This window comes from Zophobas morio, unplaced genomic scaffold, assembly GCF_036711695.1.
Source record: "Zophobas morio isolate AGI-343-1 ecotype UQ-CSIRO unplaced genomic scaffold, CSIRO_AGI_Zmor_V1 ptg000054l, whole genome shotgun sequence".
Classification (NCBI taxonomy): Eukaryota; Metazoa; Arthropoda; class Insecta; order Coleoptera; family Tenebrionidae; genus Zophobas; species Zophobas morio.
In genome coordinates, this window is record NW_026972159.1 from 615,538 (window position 1) to 638,567 (window position 23,030).

General features: G+C 28.8%; 1 protein-coding gene across 1 annotated transcript in view; it reads left to right on the forward strand.

Annotated features, from left to right (window-relative positions):
* Prom (prominin) overlaps positions 1-23,030 on the forward strand; it is a 115,467-nt gene that overhangs the window by 33,262 nt on the left and 59,175 nt on the right. The window contains exons 7-9 of the mRNA XM_064074524.1: positions 12,427-12,677; positions 13,736-13,791; positions 21,374-21,588. Of these exons, the coding sequence (XP_063930594.1) occupies positions 12,427-12,677; positions 13,736-13,791; positions 21,374-21,588 (522 nt within the window). The remainder of the gene's footprint in view (positions 1-12,426; positions 12,678-13,735; positions 13,792-21,373; positions 21,589-23,030) is intronic.

Consider the following 23,030-nt stretch of genomic DNA (forward strand, 5'->3'; position numbering starts at 1 on the left):
TTTTTATTCATCGTAAGCCGAGTGGCGGAGCTTAATTTTAAAATCCTTATTTTTCTACCAGAAATGACTATGTGAAATATGTTTTTAAGTAATCGCATTATACAAAGAAGACTAAAGCCAAAAGAGAAGCCCCACCCATCCGTCTCAATCTTAATCGCGATGAATTTTTCATTCGTTGTGAGACCGAGGGGCGGAGCGTAATTGCAAAATCTATATTACCCTATAGATATTTACCATTTTAGACATGTTTTAAGTTTAAAAAAGCAAACTGTAGCCCCGCCCACCCGCCCTAACTTAATGTGATTTTCGTTTTTTCAATTTTTCGTCTCTTGAGTTTTACGTTTTTCAATGTTTTCATTATATAGATTTACATTTTTTTATTTCTGATTTTTCAGTTTTACAATTTTGCAATTTTTCCATTTTTTTTATTCATAAACTTGAAAAATCTAAACATTAAATATCGAAAAACTAAAAAATTGAAAAAATTGAAAAAACAAAAAACTTAAAGTATCTACGAAAAATTGCAAAAACGAAAAAGTGAAATATGGAAAAATTGCTAAGCAAAGAACTGAAGAAACGAAAAATTAAAACATTGAAATACTAAAAATCGAAAAACTTAAAAATGGAAAAAATTAATAAATCGAAAAATTGAAAAAAACACGAATGGAATCAAAAAATTGGAAAACCCTATAAATCGTAATATCTAAACATTATAAAATCGGCAAAATTGGAAAGTCGAAAAACTGTAACACGAAAATATCAAAAAATTGAAAAATAAATATCGAGAAAATTAAAAATCGAAAATCTGAAAAATCGAATAAATGAAAAATGGAAAAATTCTAGATTCGTAAAATTGAAAAAGTGGGAAATTTTAAAAATTGTAATTATTACTCATTTAAAATAAAAATTAGAGAAATTGCAAATCAAAAATTGAAGAAACGAAAAAATTAAAAACCGAGAACCTGAAACATCTAAAATTGAAAAAATGAAAAATTAAAAAATCCAAAATTTTAAACATTTCACAGTTAAAAAAAAGAAAAATCATAAAATCAGAACATTGAAAAAGCAAAAATAGAAAAAAATTAAAAAAATAACCAAAAGGAAAAATTGTAAACCGAAAAATTGAAGAAACGAAAAATTGGACAATGGTAACACTGAAAAATTAAAAATAAAAACGAAAAATTTTAGATTTTGCCTTTTTATTTTAGTATATGTAGACTTCTTTTCGCAACATGAAATTTAAAATGTTTAAAATGGAAAATTTATATAAGGAAATATTGATTTTGTAATAGGCCCCGCCCCATAATTGCAAAATCCATGTTTTCTTGCAAAAACCATTTTAACCATGTTTTAAGTTTCTTGTTATGAAAAGTTGGCTGTGTATATTAAGAAAAAAAAGGCAAAATATAATCCCCGCCCACCCGCCCTCTCTCAATTCTGATGATTTTTTTTTTATTCATCGTAACCCGAGTGGGATCTTTCCATGTTTCGATTTCTCAATTTTTCAATTTTTCGACTTTTCGTTTTTCCAAAATTTCAGTTTCTCCATATTTCAGTTTTGGAATTTTTTAGTTCTACCATTTTTAAGTTTTAGATTTTTCGATTTGTCGATTTTTATGTTTCGATTTTTTCTGCTTTTCCACTGTTCAAGTTTCCGATTTTTCAATTTTTCGATATTTTAAATATACGATTTTTCAATTTTTTGTTACCTATTTCGAGTTCTCGATCTTTCAATCTCCCGATTTTGGGTTTCTTTATTTTTCGATTTTTGACTTTTCCATTAATTCAACTATTCATTTTTTCAATTTTCAATTTTTCAATTACTCAATTTTTCGATTATTTAGATTTTCGATCTTTCTATGTTTCGACTTTTCAATTTTTTGATTTCCCTATATTTCAGTTTTGGAATTTTCCAACTTTTCTTTGATTTTTCAATTATTCGATATTTTAAATATTCGACTTTACAGTGTCTCGATTTTTCAATTTTTCATTTCGTCAATTTATCGATTTTTCGACTTCGGTTGTCGCATTTTCGATTTTTTTATTGTTCTACTTTTGAACTTTTCGCCTTCTCCTCTTTAGGATTTTTCGATTATTAAAATTTTCGATTCCTTATCTTTTCGATTTTTCGTTATTTTAATTTTTGAATTTTTCGATCTTTCATTTTTCGATGTCTCGAATTCTCAGTTTTTCGAAATTTCAGTTTTGCGATTCTTCGATTATTTTCACGGTTCGATTGCTCGATTTATCTATTTCTAGAAATGAATTCTCAGATTTTCCACTTTTAAATTTAATTTTTGAATTTTCGATCTTTCTATATTTCGATTTGTCAATTTTACAATTTTTCGATTTTTGGTTTTTCCAGAATTTCAATTTTTCGATTTTTGACTTTTCCACTAAATTCATTTATTAATTTTGTCGATATTCCACTTTTGCGATTGTTCAGTTTTTCTATTTTTAAAATTTTTGATTTTTCCATTTTTTCATGTTTCGATTTCTTGATTTATCGATTTTTCGACTTCGATTTCTCCCTTTTTCGATTTTTTTATTTTTTGACTTCCCGACTTTTCCACTTTACAGCTTTTTATTTTTGCGATTTTTGCATTATTTAGATTTTCGATTCGTGATTTTTTCGACTTTTCGATATTTTAATTTAGGGATTTTTCGATCTTTCTATGTCTCGATTTCTCAGTATCACAGTCCTTCGACTGTTCGGGTTTGGGATTTTTCAAATTTTCCATTTGTTAAATTTTTGATTTCTCGGTTTTTCCATGTTGCGATTTCTAGATTTATCCATTTTTCGACTCTTTTTCATTTTTTTTATTTTTCGACTTTTCAATTTTTCCATTTCTTGTTATTTTAGTTTTGGAATTTTCCAACTTTTCCATTTGAGTTTTATATTTTTCTTTTTTTCATTTCGTCAATTTTTCGACTTTAAATGGTTCTATTTTTCCCTCTATAGATTTTTCAATTTTTGGTTCAGTTTTTCGATTTCTGAATTTTACGATATTTCTATTTTGCGATTTTTTAATATTTTCATATTTCGATTTGTAGATTTATGGATTTTCTGACTTCACCCCACTTTACTTCCTGTTGTCATTGTGTCAATGAATCAATTGTTTTTAAGCATGAATTGAGTTCGTTCAGTTTTGTCGATGTTGAACAAGCAACAACTTATATTATTAGTTCCACAAATGAGATAGGGTGGGTGGGCGGGGTTAATATTTTGCCTTTTTCTCTTAATATTCATAGTATTCTTCGAACGACACGATACTCAAAACATGTTTTTAATGTCTTGTACAGCAATAAGTATTTTGCAGTTAAGTTTCGCCCTCTTGATTCACGGCGAATAAAAAAAATCACCACAATCGAGATGGGGTGGGTGGGCGGGCTTACATTTTTCCTTTTCGTTTTAATATGTGTAGACTTCTTTCCACAACAAGAAACTTAAAACATGTTTAAAATGGAAAATTTGTATAAGGAAATATCCATTTGTGCAATTAATCCATATTTCGTTGCAAAACCCACTTTAACCATGTTTTAAATTGCTTGTTATGAAAATATGGGTGTGTATATTGAAAAAAAAAGTCAAAATATAAGCCCCGCCCACCCACCCTATCGCAATTCTGATGATTATTTTTATTCATAGTAAGTGGAGGGGCAATTGCAAAATCGATATTTCCCTATACAAATTTACCATTTTAAACATGTTTTAAGTTTCTTGTTGTCGAAATAAGTTTACACATACTAAGAAAAAAAAGGCAAAATGTAGCCCCGCCCACCCGCCCTAACTTAATTGTGATTTTCGGTTTTTCGATTGTGCACTTTTTTGATTTTTAAGTTTCTCAAATTTTAATGTTTCGATTTTTCGATTTTTCGTCTCTTGAGTTTTACGTTTTTCAAAGTTTTCGTTATATACTTTTACATTTTTTCATTTCTGATTTTTCAGTTTTTCAATTGTGCAATTTTTCCATTTTTTTGATTCGAAAACTTGAAAAATCGAAACATTAAATATCGAAAAACTAAAAAATTAAAAAAAATTGAAAAAAAAAAACTTAAAGTATCTACGAAAAATTGCAAAAACGAAAAAGTGAAATATGGAAAAATTGCTAATCGAAAGAAACGAAAAATTCAAACATTGACATACTAAAAATCGAAAAACTTAAAAATGGAAAAAATTAATAAATCGAAAAATTGAGAAAAAACACGATTGGAATTAAAAAATTGGAAAACCAAAAAATCGTAATATCTAAACATTATAACATCGGCAAAATTGTGAAGTCGAAAATCTGTAACACTAAAAAATCGAACAATTGAAAAATTCGTAAAATTGAAAAAGTGACAAAATTTTCAAAATTATAATTATGAAAAATTGTACAAACCGACAAGTGGAAAATCGAAACATTTTAATTCGAAGACTTAAGAAACGAAAAAATTTATGAATCAAACAATTGGAAAGAAAAAACAAACCAAAAAATTGGAAAAAAAATGGAAAAATTCTAGCTTCGTAAAATGGGAAAAGTGATAAAATTTAAAAATTGTAATTATTACTCATCTAAAATGAAAATTAGAGGAATTGCAAATCAAAAATTGAAGAAACGAAAAAATTAAAAACCGAGAAACTGAAACATCTAAAATTGAAAAAATGAAAAATTAAAAAATCCAAAAATTGAAACATTTCACAGTTAAAAAAAAAGAAAAATCATAAAATGAGATCATTGAAAAAACAAAAATAGAAAAAAATAAAAAAAATAATAACCGAAAGGAAAAATTGCAAACCGAAAAATTGAAGAAACGAATAATTGGACAATGGTAACACTGAAAAATTAAAAATTGACAATTCATGAAACTGCAAATCAAAAAATTGCAAAATGTTAAAGTTGAATTATACAAAAACGAAAAATTTAAAAATGAAAAATCGAAGAGTTTGAGTTTCATGTCGTAAAATTACCAATTGAAAAATTGCAAAAACAAAAAAATTGAAGAATTTGAAGGAGAAAAAACAAAAAATTATAAAATCGGAACATTAAAAAATCGAAAAACTGTAAAAAAGAAAATGAAAAACTCTAACGAGAAATTGGATATCGAAAATTTGACAAAATGAAAAGGGGACGAAGTTGAACTCCAAAATCCTGATTTCTGTAGGAGAAAATGAAGCTAAATATTAAGCCCCACCCATACCTGCCCTCATCCAAATAGTAATGAAGTTTTCATTCGTTGACAGATCTAGGGGCGGAGTCTAATTCCAAAATCCATATTTCCTTACAAAAATGTACCAATTTAAACGTGTTTTAAGTTTCTAGGAATAAAAAGAAACATCACAATTGAGATTGGGTGGGTGGGGGGGTTTATATTTTGCCTGTTTTTCTTAATTTACATAGTATTCTTTAAACAACACGATACTCATTTTTTATTTCTTGCAAAGAAATAAGTATTTTGCAGTTAAGCTCCGTTCCCTTGGTTCACGGCGAATAAAAAAAATCATCACAATTGGGATAGGGTGGGTGGGCGGTCTTACATTTTACTTTTTTGTTTTAAAATGTGTAGATTTCTTTTCACTACATGAAACTTAAAACATGTTTAAAATGGAAAATTTGTATAAGAGTATATCAATTTTGCAATAGGCTCCACCCCAAAGTTGCAAAATCCATGTTTTCTTGCAAAAAACACTTTAAGCATGTTTTAAGTTGCTTGTTATGAAAAGTTGGCTGTGTATATTAAGGAAAAAAAAGGCAAAATATAATCCCCGCCCACCCACCCTCTCTCAATTCTGATGATTTTTTTTATTCATCGTAACCCTATGTTCCGATATCTCAATTTTTCAATTTTTCGACCTTTCGTTTTTCCAAAATTTCAGTTTCTCGATATGTCACTTTTGGAATTTTTCAATTCTACCATTTTTAAGTTTTAGATTGTCCGATTTGTCGATTTTTATGTTTCGATTTGTCTACTTTTCCACTGTTTAGGTTTTCCGATTTTTCAATTTTTCGATATTTTAAATATTCGATTTTTCAATTTTTGTTACCTATTTCGAGTTCTCGATCTTTCAATCTCCCGGTTTTGGGTTTCTTTATTTTTCGATCTTTGACTTTTCCATTAATTCAACTATTCATTTTTTCAATTTGCAATTTTTCTATATTCCAGTTTTACGATTTTTCACTTTTTCCATTTTTGAGTTCTTGACTTTTCCACTTTTCAACTTTTCACCTTTACGATTTTTCGATTATTCAGTATTTCGATTCTTGATTTTTTTGACTATTCGATATTTTAATTTCTGGATTTTTCGATCTTTCTATGTTTCGACTTTTCAATTTTTCGATTTCCCTATATTTCAGTTTTGGGATTTTCCAACTTTTCTTTGATTTTTCAATTATTCGATATTTTAAATATTCGACTTTACAATGTCTCGATTTTTCAATTTTTCGACTTCGGTTGTCGCTTTTTCGTTTTTTTTATTATTCTACTTTTGAACTTTTCGCCTTCTCCTCTTTAGGATTTTTCGATTATTAAAATTTTCGATTCCTTATCTTTTCGATTTTTCGTTATTTTAATTTTTGAATTTTTCGATCTTTCATTTTTTCGATGTCTCGATTTCTCAGTTTTTCGAAATTTCAGTTTTGCGATTCTTCGATTATTTTCACGGTTCGATTGCTCGATTTATCTATTTCTAGAAATGAATTCTCAGATTTTCCACTTTTAAATTTAATTTTTGAATTTTCGATCTTTCTATATTTCGATTTGTCAATTTTACAATTTTTCGATTTTTGGTTTTTCCAGAATTTCAATTTTTCGATTTTTGACTTTTCCACTAAATTCATTTATTAATTTTTTCGATATTCCACTTTTGCGATTGTTCAGTTTTTCTATTTTTACAATTTTTGATTTTTCCATTTTTTCATGTTTCGATTTCTTGATTTATCGATTTTTCGACTTTGATTTCTCCCTTTTTCGATTTTTTTATTTTTTGACATCCCGACTTTTCCACTTTTCAGCTTTTTATTTTTGCGATTCTTGCATTATTTAGATTTAGATTTGTGATTTTTTCAACTTTTCGATATTTTAATTTCGGGATTTTTCGATCTTTCGATTTCTCAGTATCACAGTCCTTCGACTGTTCGGGTTTGGGATTTTTCAAATTTTCCATTTGTTAAATTTTTGATTTCTCGGTTTTTCCATGTTGCGATTTCTAGATTTATCCATTTTTCGACTCTTTTTCATTTTTTTTATTTTTCGACTTTTCAATGTTTCCATTTCTTGTTATTTTAGTTTTGGGATTTTCCAACTTTTCCATTTGAGTTTTATATTTTTCTTTTTTCATTTCGTCAATTTTTCGACTTTAAATGGTTCTATTTTTCACTCTATAGATTTTTCAATTTTTGGTTCAGTTTTTCGATTTCTGAATTTTACGATATTTCTATTTTGCGATTTTTTAATATTTTCATATTTCGATTTGTAGATTTATGGATTTTCTAACTTCACCCCACTTTACTTCCTGTTGTCATTGTGTCAATGTCGATGTTGAACAAGCAACAACTTATATTATTAGTTCCACAAATGAGATAGGGTGGGTGGGCGGGGTTAATATTTTGCCTTTTTCTCTTAATATTCATAGTATTCTTGTTCATGTTTTTAATTTCTTGTAACGAAACAAGTATTTTGCACTTTTTCGCCCTCTTGATTCACGGTGAATAAAAAAATCACCACAATCGAGATGGGGCGGGTGGGCGGGCTTACATTTTTCCTTTTCGTTTTAATATGTGTAGACTTCTTTCCACAACAAGAAACTTAAAACATGGAAAATTTGTATAAGAAAATATCCATTTATGCAATTAATCCATATTTCGTTGCAAAACCCATTTTAACCATATTTTAAATTGCTTGTTATGAAAATGTGGCTGTGTATATTGAAAAAAAATGTCAAAATATAAGATCCGCCCACCCACCCTATCGCAATTCTGATGATTATTTTTATTCATGGTAAGCGGAGGGGCAATTGCAAAATCGATATTTCCCTATACAAATTTACCATTTTAAACATGTTTTAAGTTTCTTGTTGTCGAAATAAGTTTACACATACTAAGAAAAAAATAGACAAAATGTAGCCCCGCCCTCCCGCCCTATCTTAATTGTGATTTTCGTTTTTTCCAATTGTGCACTGTTTTGATTTTTAAGTTTCTCAAATTTTAATCTTTCGATTTTTCAATTTTTCGTCTCTTGAATTTTACGTTTTACAAAGTTTTCATTATATACTTTTACATTTTTTCATTTCTGATTTTTCAGTTTTACAATTTTGCAATTTTTCCATTTTTTTTTATTCGAAAACTTGAAAAATCGAAGCATTAAATATCAAAAAACTAAAAAATTGAAAAAAATTGAAGTGAAAAATCGAAAAATTGCTAATCGAAGAACTAAAGAAACGAAAAATTCAAACACTGAAATACTAAAAATCGAAAAACTTAAAAATGGAAAAAATTAATAAATCGAAAAATTTAAAAAAAACACGAATGGAATCAAGAAATTGGATGGTAATATCTAAACATTATAACATCGGCAAAATTCTGAAGTCGAAAAACTGTAACACTAAAAAATCAAAAAATTGAAAAATTCGTAAAATTGAAAAGGTGACAAAATTTTCAAAATTATAGTTATGAAAAATTGTACAAACCAACAAGTGGAGAATCGAAACATTTTAATTCGAAGACTTAAGAAACGAAAAAAATTATGAATCAAACAATTGGAAAGAAAAAACAAAACGAAAAATTGGAAAACCCAAAAATTGTAAAATAGAAAATTATAAAATCGGCAAAATTGTAAAGTCGAAAAACTGTGACACGAAAAAATAAAAAAATTGAAAAATAAATATCGAGAAAATTAAAATTCGAAAATCTGAAAAATCGAATAAATGAAAACTGGAAAAATTCTAGATTCGTAAAATTGAAAAAGTGGGAAATTTTAAAAATTGTAATTATTACTCATATAAAATGAAAACTAGAGAAATTGCAAATCAAAAATTGAAGAAACGAAAAAATTAAAAACCGAGAAATTGAAACATCTAAAACTGAAAAAATGAAAAATTAAAAAATCCAAAAATTGAAATATTTCACAGTTAAAAAAAAGAAAAATCATAAAATCAGATCATTGAAAAAACAAAAATAGAAAAAAAAATATATTAACCGAAAGGAAAAATTGCAAACCGAAAAATTGAAGAAACGAAAAATTGGACAATTGTAACACTGAAAAATTAAAAATTGAAAATTCATGAAACTGCAAATTAAAAAATTGCAAAATTTAAAAGTTGAAATATCCAAAACGAAAAATTTAAAAATGAAAGATCGAAGAGTTTCATGTCGTAAAATTACCAATTGAAAAATTGCAAAAATAAAAAAATTGAAGAATTTGAGGAAGAAAAACAAAAAATTATAAAATCGTAACATTAAAAAATCAAAAAACTGTAAAAAAAAGAAAATGAAAAACTATAAGGAGAAATTGCAAATCGAAAATTTGACAAAATGAAAAAGTGATTTCTCTAGGAGAAATTAAAAATATGTTTTTGAGTATCATGTTCAAAGAATACTGTGTGTATTAAGAAAAAATTGAAGCTAAATATTAAGCCCCACCTATACCTGCCCTGATCCAAATAGTAATGAAGTGTTCATTCGTTGGCAGATCTAGGGGCGGAGCCTAATTCCATATTTCCTTACAAAAATGCACCCTTTTAAACGTGTTTTAAGTTTGTAAAAATTAAAAAAGATCCTAATTGAGATGGGGTGGGTGGGCGGGGTTTACATTCTGCATTTCTTTCTGAATATAAATAATAATCTTTGAACAACACAATACTCATTTTTAATTTGTTCTTATTCTTATTTTGCAGTTAAGCCTCGTTCCCTTGGTTCACGACGAATAAAAAAATCATCACTTGAGATAGGGTGGGTGGGCGGGTTTAGATTTTGCCTTTTTGTTTTAGTATATGTAGACTTTTTTTGGCAACAAAGTTAAAACATGTTTAAAATGGAAAATTTGTAGAAGGAAATATCGATTTTGCAATAGGCTCCGCCCCATAATTGCAAAATCCATGTTTTCTTGCAAAAACCACTTTAACCATGTTTTAAGTTGCTTGTTATGAAAAGTTGGCTGTGTATATTAAGAAAAAAAAGACAAAATATAATCCCCGCCCACCCGCCCTCTCTCAATTCTGATGATTTTTTTATTCATCGTAACCCGATTCTATGTTTCTATTTCTCAATTTTTCAGTTTTTCGAATTTCGTTTTTCCAAAATTTCAATTTCTCGATATTTCATTTTTGGAATTTTTCAATTCTACCATTTTTAAGTTTTAGATTTTCCGATTTGTCGATTTTTATGTTTCGATTTGTCTACTTTTCCACTGTTCACGTTTTCGATTTTTCAATTTTTCGATATTTTAAATATTCGACTTTTCAATTTTTTGTTTCCTATTCATTTTTTCAATTTGCAATTTTTCAATTACTCAATTTTTCGATATTTTAGTTTTACGATTTTTCAGTTTTTCCATTTTTGAGTTCTTGACTTTTCCACTTTTCACTTTTCACCTTTACGATTTTTCGATTCTTGATTTTATCGACTTTTCGATATTTTAATTTCTGGATTTTTCGATTTTTCTGTTTCGTCTTTTCAATTTTTCGATTTCTCGATATTTCAATTTTGAAATTTTCCAACGTTTTCATTAAAGTTTTAGACTTTTCTTTTTTCATGTGTAGATATTGTATTTGTCGATTTTTCAGTTATTCGGTATTTTAACTTTACAATGTCTCGATATTATCAATTTTTCATTTCGTCAATTTTTCAATTTTCGATATTCCATTTTTCAATCTTCAGATTTTTCAATTTTTGGCTCTTCAATATTTCGATTTGTAGATTTATGGATTTTCTGACTTCGTTTTCTCAATTTTTGATTTTTCGACTTTTTGACTTTGCCATTTTCCGATTTTTCAGGTTTTTGATTTTCTTTAAAGAGAAGGCAAATGCCAGTTGTCTTGAATTAATATTTACAATATTATCAACCTTTAGTATTTCAGTTGGTATCAAAGTTTGCCTGTAATTGCTAGAACTGTCACCCCACTTTACTTCCTGTTGTCATTGTGTCAATGAATTAATTGTTTTTAAGCATGAATTGAGTTCGTTCAGTATTATCGATGTTGAACAAGCAATAACTTATATTATTAGTTCCACAATTGACATGGGGTGGGTGGGCGGGGTTAATATTTTGCCTTTTTCTCTTAATATTCACAGTAGTCTCCGAACAACACGATACTCAATACATGTTTTTAATTTCTTGTAAAGAAATAAGTATTTTGCAGTTAATTTCCGCCCCTTTGATTCACAACGAATAAGAAAAATCATCACAATTGGGATAGGGTGGGTGGGCGGGGCTTATATTTTGTCTTTTTTTTCTTAATATACATAGTTTTTATTTGTACAACACGATACTCAAAAATATGTTTTAATTGTTTGTAAAGAAATAAGTATTTTGCAGTTAACCTCCGCCCCTTGATTCACAACGAATAAAAAAATCATCATAATTTGGATAGGGCGGGTGGGCGGGGCTTATATGTTGCCTTTTTTTCTTAATATGCATAGTTTCCTTTGTACAACACGATACTCAAAAATATGTTTTTAATTGTTTGTAAAGTAATAAGTATTTTGCAGTTAAGCTCCGCCCCCTTAGTTCACGGCGAATAAAAAAAATCATCACAATTGAGATAGGGCGGGTGGGCGGGCTGAGATTTTGCCTTTTTGTTTTAATGTGTGTACACTTCTTTTCACAACATGAAACTTAAAACATGTTTAAAATGGAAAATTTGTATAAGGAAATATCCATTTGTGCCCCATAATTGCAAAATCCATATTTCCTTGCAAAAACCATTTTAACCATGTTTTAAATTGCTTGTTATGAAAATGTGGCTGTGTTTATTGAAAAAAAATGTCAAAATATAAGCCCCGCCCACCCACCCTATCGCAATTCTGATGATTATTTTTATTGATAGTAAGCGAAGGGGCAATTGCAAAATCGATATTTCCCTGTACAAATTTACCATTTTAAACATGTTTTAAGTTTCTTGTTGTGAAAAGATGGCGACACATATTAAGAAAAAAGGGCTAAATGTAAGTGAAAGTCAAGTACGTCGGCCGACTCTGTACTTTTACATTTTGTCGACCTTTTATGACCCCTAGGGTACGAAAAAATGGGTCTCCCGTTTCCGTCTGTCTGTCTGTCTGTCTGTCTGTCTATCTGTCCATCTGTCTTTAGGCCACCACTCTTACTAAGTCTCATTGTCTCATTGCATTGAACGTTCGCGTAAGTGATATTCCGCTATCAGGAAACGGCGCTGTTTATTCCCCAGCACTCCGCTTTTATTCGCAAGTGCCGATAATATCTCCGTTTTTTCAGATCTATTAGCTTCACGTTAGTCTCCCCCACGAGTTCGTATGCTCAAGCGCCCAATTCACGAACGCAAGATAAGAAAATTAGATTTGAAAATATCACAAAGATATCTGCAAGAATCTCTGGTTTGCAATTCTTGGATGTCCCCAAGGGAGACGAAATGCGCATCCATAACCTTAGACTCGAAGAGGAGTACTTGTTATTCGAAGTATTCTCTACCATAATGGGATATTTACAACCAAGCGAATTTCCTGCAGGTAAAGTAGCTCAAAGAGGACGCTAATATTTCGCACTAGAAACTACCCAAACTGCACAAGTGCGTCGCTAAATATTTACGAGCCGATGAAATTCGGGACACCGGTTTTCGCCTAACCCAGTTTCGGGAGGAATTAGGCGGACGTGCCACACTTCGCCGTCTTACAACAAAACACGTTCATTCATAGAAAATCAATTTCGACCGTTAAAAGCATGTCCAAGATGGGAGCGCACGAGTCAAAGTTAAAACTCTAAAAGCATCAGAGGCCCGAAGACCCACTACGAAAGAACACATTTTTAAATATTTAATAGTCGGGGATAATTAATCTAATTAGGCGCATGACAGAACTTAATTTACTTCGGGGAGCTTTACATCGTAATTGTTTTTTCGGAACAACGACCTAAATTATTTACGCGTATTCCAGAAAACGTGATATTTGACTGCGGTAATTGAATATTCAAACTTCTACCTGAGTCACATCTGCGAGGCTTTCTGGAAATTTGTGTTCGGGGAAATTTAAATTAATCGCGCTGAAACTAATTTCTCATGAATCTAGCAACAATTATGAATCGTCGGCATGATCGAAGAAAAAAAATAATCCACTTGCAAAACGGTAAATTACGGGAAAATCTAACTTAAATAAAACAGAGACGTCTAATTTGAGTCAATATTTACTCAAAGACGATTATAATTTCGTTCAAGTTTAATAACGAAACTAAATACTGAAGCTTCAATTGAACAAACTCTATTGATCGTGACCTTTCCGACGGAATCTAAATTTTAAGTTTGCCATTAAAAAAACAAATGTTTATTTTTTTAACAAGATCCTTAGAACCCGTAGTCAAAGGCGAAAGCTTTGAAATAAATATTTCCTCAGAAATGATAATCGCTCGAAACTCACAGTATCGAAGCAACCTTTTAAGAGAGCTTTCTGCTACAGATTTTTGAAAATCGGTAAGTGGTAAGTCCTGAACAACCCCATATAATTGATATTTAATCCTTTCATTGTGTAACGTCCATTGACACCGTTGTGTCCCGTGAATCTTTTCCTTGTTTCAGGTCTTATACGTGACGCTCTCCAGAAGCAAGTTCCATTTCACCTACTCGTCTTTCAGGTAATGGACCGGACAGCTCCGGAATAACAAAGTTCTGAGTATAATCAGGACCTGGCGACGGCGACTCTTTGACTAAAAACCACCTCATTTTCATAACTTTGAAACTTTTAAATACCTTCACCCTCGCTGGAAAATTACGCTGTTTCGGCACATTTATTACACCGAATTTAGATATTAACTAAAATCTTAGAACTCTCTAAATTAAGGCGAGAGTGACTTTTATCCTGAAAGTAGGTAATTCTCACTCAATCTAATAAGACATTAAACCTTTTACTCAATTTATTATATTACTACCCTCGACGACAGTGTATTTGAGACTAATCGCTAACTGTTTTAATTTAATTTAATTTAATTTAATTTACTAACAATTGCCGACTGAAGTTATATTAGACCTATACTATTTTCTTAGAGGGTATGTTAGTTGCCAATATAAGATCTGCCAAAATGAGTCTTATCTTAGCAAGTACTAGCCCCGCCCACCCACCCTTTTCTCATTCTAACAACTAATTAAATTCCTGTTCGATCTTCTACCGTTCAATCAGAGCAGATAAAATTAATCACTGAAATAGAGGCGGGTGGGTGGGCGCGGTTAATTATGTGTTCTTCTAACTAAAAAACTTGAAAAATGGGCTACTCTTAACTTTTTTTGTTGTACTATTTGCTGTAAGATTTACTTCTTATTCAGAACTTGTTTGATCTATAGACCACAGCGCACTCAGGCCAATATCGTCTCTAAGCGATTTATCTGTAAGCCGACTTTCGTTAGACGATCTGGTCGGACTTTACAACGAAGAAGTGAACAAAGTTCTTGAACATTTTGACGATTTGATACATAATGTTCCCGAATAACAAAATCCTCATTTCTTTACGAGAAATTAAAAACATGTTTTAGAGTATCGTGTTGTCTAAAGAATACTGTGTATTCTTCTATACTAAATTTTCAATTTTTCGACTTCCCATAGTTTCGATGTTTCACTTCTTCAATTCTTCAATTTTTCGATTTTTCAGGTTTTTGAGTTTTAAATTTTTCGATTTTTTAACCTTACGATTTTACGACTTTGCTGTTATACTTTTTAGATGTCTCAATTTTCCAATTTTTAATTTCTCAATTTTTTAGATATTTCTTTCAGTTTTGTAATTTTTTAATATTTCGACTTTTCGACATTTGGTTTTTTGAACTCCTGGATTCTCTGATTTCTCGATTTTTTACTTTTTGGATTTTCAATTTTTCGTTATTAAACTTGGGATTTTTCAATTTTTCAACTTTTCGATATTCTAAATTTTCAACATTTAAAATTCTGGATTTTTCGTTTTCCCGAGCTTTGAATTTTTCAATATATCAATTTTGGGCTTTTTCAATTTTTTCATTCTCTACATTTCCTATTTCTTGATTTTTTTATTTTTCGATTTCTCAATTTACCGATGTTTTAGTTTTACGATTTCTTTTTTTCTCGTCGATTTGTAAATATTTTCGGTCTTTCAATTTTTCACAACTTTGACGTTTCTAAATTTTTGGTTATTCAGTTTTTCGATTTTTCAAATTTTTCATTTTTTGAAATTTTTTTTGCTTTTTCAATTTTTAAATTTTTCACTTTTTTGATTTCTCAATTTTTGTATTGATTTCAATTCTGGGATTTTTGAATTTTTTGATTCTTTAATTTTTCTTCTATTTTTCAATTTTTCGATATTTCCGCTTTGGGATTTTTCAGTATTTCGATTCTTGGACTTTTTTATTTTTTAGATTTTCAATTTTTAGTTAAACTTAAGATTTTTCGATTTTTCAAGTTTTCAGTTCTTCTTTATTTCAATATTTCAATTTTCCGGATTTTTTAATTTTCCACTTTCCAATTTTTCTTGTTTAAAATTTTTGATTTTTCAGTTTTTAACTTTTTTCCTCGGCTTTCGACTCCTCTGATTATTCGATCTCTCGATGTCTCATTCTTTGAATTTTTCGATTTCTTGGTTTTTCGATTTTCTACTTTTGGGCTTCTCAATTTTTCGATTTTCCAATTTTTCAACCTTTCGATTTTTCAGTTATCCGGTTTTTCAATCTTTCAATTTTTAAATTCTCGGTTTGTCGATTTTTCAGTTTTTAGCTTTCTAAATTTAAAATTTTCGAATTTTAATTTTTTGATTTTTAATTTTGAATAAGAATAAGAATAAGAATAAGTTTATTGCACAACTAGAGCAGCGTACAAAAAGTTAGAATGCAGGCTAACCCTGATACTAAAACGATTCTAACTCATACCTACACACATTAAACATACAATATACAATTAGAATACGTAAATAAGTAAAATAAATAAAACAACCTAACAAACATAGTCAAACTTAAAATCTACGAACATTAACATTTATGTCGTGACCATTTAAAATATCAGACTTAATTCTCTTTTTGATACAAGAACTGGATGCATTTAAATATATCAAAAAATTATTGTTAATATGTGATGCTAAGTAGGAGAAAGACGACTGAAACTTTGCAGTTCTGTGAACAGGAATCTCGAGTCGTTGATCAACATGTCTTAAGTCTCTTATATTTATTTCATTTCTTTTAATCATTTTAACAAAAAGATATTCAGGAACATGAGTTTCTAGAATCTTTTTAATGAAATTTACGTAATGTAAGAAACGCTGTTCATTTAGCTTAATTTTGCGATATTTTTATTTTTCAATGTCTTAAATTTTAATTTTTGTGGTTTTTCAGTTCTTCAGTATTTTTAATTTTCAATTTTTAAAATTTTGACGTTGCTAAATTTTCAGTTTTCCGATTTCTCATTTATTAATCTATTTTTGATTTTCCCATTTTTCCACTTCTCAAAGTATCGATTTTTCACTTCTTCAATTTCTCAATTTTTCGATTTTTCAGGGTTTTGATTTTTCAGTTTTTCGATTTTTTAAGCTTCCGATTTTTCGACTTTGCTTGTATAATTTTTCGATGTCTCAATTTTCCAATTTTTTAATGTTTCAATTATTTGGATATTTCTTGCAGTTTTAGGATTTTTCAATATTTCGACTTTTCGTCTTTTCGATTTTTGGACTGGATTTTTTGATTTCGCAATTTTTTACTTTTTGATTTTCAATTTTCCGTTAAACTTTAGATTTTTCAATTTTTCAACTGTTTTATACTTTGATTTTGCCCATGTTTTAATTTTTCAATTTTTAAAATTCCAAATTTTCTTTTTCTCGAGTTTTCAGTTCTTCATTTAAATTTTTCAATTTTTCCAATTTTAAAATTTTTGATTTTCCAATTTTTCAATTTTTCCATTTGTTGATTTCTCGATTTATCGATGTTTTGATTGATTCATCAATTTTTCAATTTTTTTCTTCTCGGTTTTCGACTCCTCAATTTCTCGATTCTCTTATTTTTCGATTTCTCGATGTCTCAGTTTTTGAATTTTTCAATGTTCCGATTTCTCGGTTTTTTGATTTTTTACTTTTGGGCATCTCAATTTTTCGATTTTCCAATTTTTCTGTCTTTCGATTTTTCAATTTTTCAATTTTTTTTAATTTTCAATTTGTGGATTTTTCAGTTTTTCGCCTTTTTAAATTTTAAATTTTCGAATTTTTATTTTTTAATTTTGGGATATTTTTATTGTTCAGTGTTTTGAATTTCCAATTTTTTGATTTTTCAGTTCTTCAGTATTTCTACTTTTCATTTTATAAAATTTTGACGTTGTTAAATTTTGAGTTTTCCGATTTCTCAATTAATCTATTTTTGATTTTCCCATTTCTCGACTTCTCAAAGTTTCGATTTTTCACTTCTTCAATTCCTCAATTTATCGATTTTTCAGGTTTTTGATTTTTCAATTTTTCGATTTTTTAAGCTTACGATTTTTCGACTTTGATTTTTTATTTTTTGGATGTCTCAATTTTCCAATTTTTTAATTTGTCAATTTTTTGGATATTTCTTTCATTTTTGCGATTTCTCATTATTCCGATCTTCCGACTTTTCGATTTTTGGCCTCCTGGATTTTTGATTTCTCGATTTTTTACTTTTTGGATTTTCAATTTTCCGTTAAACTTTAGATTTTTCAATTTTTCGACTTTTATACTTCCATTTCCCATGTTTTAATTTTTCAATTTTTAAAATTCCAAGTTTTTCGATTTTTCAAGTTTTCAGTTCTTTATTTCAATATTTCAATTTTCCGGGTTTTTAAATTTTCGACTTTCCAATTTTTCTTGTTTAAAATTTTTGATTTTTCTATTTTTTGATTTCTCGATTTATGAAATTCAGGTGTTTCGACATTTTGATTGATCTATCAAATTTTCAATTTTTAACTTTTTTTCTCAGTTTTCAACTCCTCAATTTCTCGATTTTCCTATTTTTCGATTTCTCGGTGTCTCAGTTTATCGATTTTTCAATTTTTCGATCTCTCGATTTTTCAGTAACCCGATTTTTCAATTTTTCAATTTTTTAAATTCTCGATTTGTCGATTTTTCAGTTTTTCGCTTTTTAAATTTTAAATTTTCGAATTTTTATTTTTTGACTTTTTAATTTTGCGTTATTTTTATTCTTCAATGTTTTAAATTTTAAATTTTTTGATTTTTCAGTTCTTCAGTATTTCTATTTCTCAATTTTTCAAATTGCTAAATTTTTAGTTTTTCGATTTATCAACTAATCTACTTTTGATTTTCCCATTTTTCGTCTTCTCAAAGTTTCGATTTTTCACTTCTTCAATTCTTCAATTTTTCGATTTTTTAGGTTTTTGATTTTTCGATTTTTTAATTTTATGATTTTTCGACGTTGCTTTTTTAATTTTTTGATGTTTCAATTTTCCAATATTTTAATTTCTCAATTTTTTGGATATTTCTTTCAGTTTTGGGATGTTTCAATATTTCGATTTTTCGATTTTTGGACTCCTGGATTTTTTGATTTCTCGATTTTTTAATTTTTGGATTTTCAGTTTTCCGTTAAACTTTAGATTTTTCAATTTTTCCGACTGTTTTTAATTTGATTTCTCAATTTTTCAAATTTTTAATGTTTTAATGTATCAATTTTTAAAATTCCAAGCTTTTCGATTTTTTGAGATTTCGGTTCTTCTTTATTTTAATTTTTCAATTTTTTAAATTCTGAGGTTTCTATTTCTCGATTTATCGATTTTTCAGTTCTTCGATTTTTAAATTTTAGATTTTTCGATTTCTCCATTTTTGGATTTTTCAGTTTTTCAGTATTTTCATTTTTCAATTTTTCAAATTTTGATGTTAAATTTTCAGTTTTCCGATTTCTCTTTTCAGTTCAGTTCTTCGATTTTTCGATTTTTCGACTTTGCTTTTTTGGTTTTTTGGATATTTCTTTTGGTTTTGGGATTTTTCAATATCTCGATTCTTCGACTTATCGATTTTTTGATTTTTGGATTTTTCGATTTTTCAATTTTTTATTTTTTGAATTTTCAGTTTTTCGTTTTATAAAGTTTTTCAATTTTTCGACTTTTCGATATTTCAATTTTCAATTTTGAAAATTCTAGATTCTTCGATTTCTCGAATTTTCAGTTCTTCTATATTTTAATTTTTCAATTTTCCGAATTTTTAAATTTTTGCTTTTTCAATTTTTTGAGATCTCGATTTTGGTCTATCTATATTTCGAAACATCGAAAAATTGGAAAATTGAAAAATTAAAACATAAATTGTATAATCGAAAATTTAAAAATTCCGAAAATTGAAAAATTGAGAAATCGAAGTATAAAACAGTCGAAAAATTGAAAAATCTAAATTTTTATAAACGAAAATTTGAAAATCCAAAGTGTAGAAAGTCGAGAAATCAAAAAATCCAGAACTCAAAAAATCGAAAAGTCGAAGAAAAATTGAAGAATCGATAAACGAAAAATCACAAAATTGCACGAAATATACAAAAATTGGGAAAAAAAAAACTGAAAAATCGTAAACTTGAAAAACTGAAAAATCGAAACTGGGAAGTCCAGAAATGGGAAAATAAAAAAAATAATTAGTTCAGAAATCGTAAAACTGGAAATTCAGAAACGTCAAAATTTGAAAAATTAAAAAATATTGAAAAACTGAACAAGCGAAAAATCTAAAAATCTAAAATTTCAAACATTGAAAAATTAAAATATCGTAAAATTGAAAAATGGAGAAATCCAAACATCAACAAATCGAGAAATCGAAACTCGAAGATTTTAAAAATCGAAAAATTGAAAAATCGACAAATCAAAAAACTCAAAACCTGAGACATCGAGAAATCGAAATTCTGAACGTTTAGAGTCGACATTGGCCTGAGTGCACTCCGGTTTGCGGATCGAACAAGTTCTCAGGCGACGAACTGCCTCATTATTTCAAAGTAACGAATCATATTGTTTTTATTAACTATTTGGTGACAATTTCGTTAAAAGCTGTGAAGAGACCAAATTTCTCTGTCATTTTTATTCTTATTTTTCAGAACAGTCTGAGTCAGATGAACTCTGTTCTGAATTTGTATTTGAGCTGATTGAATTTTCAGAGTGTTGAAGAAAATTGTTCGCTATTATTTAAAAATATCGTTAATTTCTACGAATTTTAAACTTGTCACGTTTTCACATTTTTTACGTATTTTCGTACTAATAAATCTTACATACAGTATAAAAACCCTGCCTTGTCAAAATTTTCACTTTTCTCCATAAACCCGCCGACTTTTGCATCTCAAAGCCACCTTGTCACCACCCATATTCCTAAAACTTCCGCTTCCTGTAAATAATAAGAAAATCCCTCTCAGTTCTCCCGAATTACAACGTCGAAATGCCAGCGAACGTGTCTCCCACTTTTTCGCTAAATTATTCAAAGTATGCGCACTACTCCAAAAGCAAACTAAACCAATTACGTAGGAATGTATCAATTATGCTCAACTATGTCTTCCAAAGTCTTAAAAAACAAAAATCCAACACAGAATAAAGTGTTCCGTAAACTCTGTAATTACGTTGTGCAAATTTTTCACTCCCTGCAGACTTATCTAAGTTTGTTAATTTTTCATTTCGACTAACATAATTAGCAAGTGTTTCAAACGAGATTTAAAATTCATCCGAGTTTGGCGATTTTTTTTAATCTGCCACTTAAAAAAATTGCTTTCGTTATGAATCGCAGAATTATGGATATTGCCAGAATTCCGGCTTCCGAGGAATCCTCGTTCCGAACTGATGGAAGTTTCTATTGAAATAATTAACAATTAATAACGTGAATTCGGCTTAGGCCGGCTCATTTTAATAATTTTCTTAAGTATTTAAATCAAGGGAAGACAGGGCCTGAATTATTCGCGACAGGTTTCGCCTTGACGCTCATCTGGTTAATGGAGGGCCTAATTAGGGCGTTTTTATACTTTGATCAAATTCGTTCTGCCACACGTGTTGTACACCCGAGTACTTAGGGCAATTTATGGCGCGAGTTCTCAACTCACCAGATTCGCTAAATATAATCGTTTCCTTTAAGTAGTTTAGGCGTCGCAGGAAATTAATATAAAATTTAAGCACAGTCGTGATCTTCCCCGTTCCCTTCGATCCAGATAAAGTTATAAAATAATCATCCTCCTCTTAACCTACTTACGAAATTCGCATTCCAGGCTTTAATAGCTTGTACTTATTTTTAACACGTGCTCAAGCTTCTCAAGACGGAGTTCGCAACTCTGGGATGGATTATCTTCTGGACTACAGTGACAATCGCGATTCCATTCATAACTCTGACTTACTTTTGCTGCTCGAGGGGGAATCTGCATAGACTTCGAGACGAGTCGTCAGACGTGACTCCAGATTTCAGAGACAAGTGTGTGGAGCGCACCCTCACAGTTCTGCTCTTGTTCTTTTTAATCCTGCAACTGTAAGTACGCGCTGTGCCGCCTGAGAACTTGTTTGATTTACAGACCAGAGGGCACTCAGGCTAATATCGACTCTAAGCGATTTGACCTATAAACCGACTTTCGTTAGAGGTGATCTAACCGGTTTCGAATATCTGGTCCGACTTTACAACGAATAAGTGAAAATACTAACGATTTAATACATAATATTTCAATTTTGAGGTTTTGCAATTTCTGTTATTTTTCGAGTTTCAGTTTAACGGTTTCTCAATATGACGATCTTTCAGTTTTACGATTTCTTAATTTTTCTCCTCTTCAATTTTATGATTTTTAAATATTTTGATTTTTCAATTTTTCACAATTTGATGTTTCTAAATTTTCAGTTCCTCAATTTTTCGATTTTTTAAGTTTTCGATTTTTCAAAATTGTAGTTATTTACTTTTTTCGATTTGTAAATTTTTCACTTTTTTAATTTCTCAGTTTTTGGATTTATTTCAATTCTGGGATTTTTGAATTTTTCAATTCTTTAATTTTTCTGTTTCTCGATATTTCCGCTTTGGAATTTTTCAGTATTTCGATTCTTCGACTTTTCGATTTTTTGAGTCTTCGATTTATCAATTTTTCAACTTTTCGATATTTTAATTGTTCAACTTTTATAATTCTGGATTTTTCGTTCTCTCGAGCTTTTAATTCTTCTATATTTCAATTTTTCAATTTTCTGAATATTTAACTTTTCGATTTTTCGATTTTAGCTTATTTCGGTTTCTTAATCTCTTGACTGTTCGACTCCTCTATTTCTCTATCATTTGGTTTTTCGATTTCTCTATATCTCAGTTTTTGAACTTTCGCCGTTTCGTTTTTTCGTTTTTCAGTTCTACGATTTTTTAATTTTTCAATTTTTTAGATTTCGGAGTTTCGATTTCTCGATTTGATTTTTTAAATTTTAGATTTTTCAATATTTAACTTTTCGATTTTTCGATTTTGGCTTATTTCGGTTTCTCAATTTTTCGACTTCTCGAATTTTCAACTCCTCTAGTTCTCGATTCATTGATTTTTCAATTTCTCGATATCTCAACTTTTGAAATTTTCGATGTTTCGATTTTTCGATTTTTACTTTTTATTTCCAATTTTCGATTGTTTAATTATCGGATTTTTCAATCTTTCAATTTTTTAAATTTTGGAGTTTCAATTTCTCGATTTTTCAGTTTTTCGTGTTTTAAATTTTAGATTTTTCAGTTGTTCGGTTGTTTAATATTTCGATTTTTAAAAAAATTTCAACTCTTTCAAACTTTAAATTTTCAATTTCTAAAATTCTAAATTTTTTGATTTCGCGACTTTTCAGTTCTTCCATATTTCAATTTTTCAATGTTCCGAATTTTGAAATTTTCGATTTTCCAATTTTTCTTTTGTAAAATATTTCAATTTTTCAATTTTTTAATTTCTGAATTTTTGGATATTTCTTGCA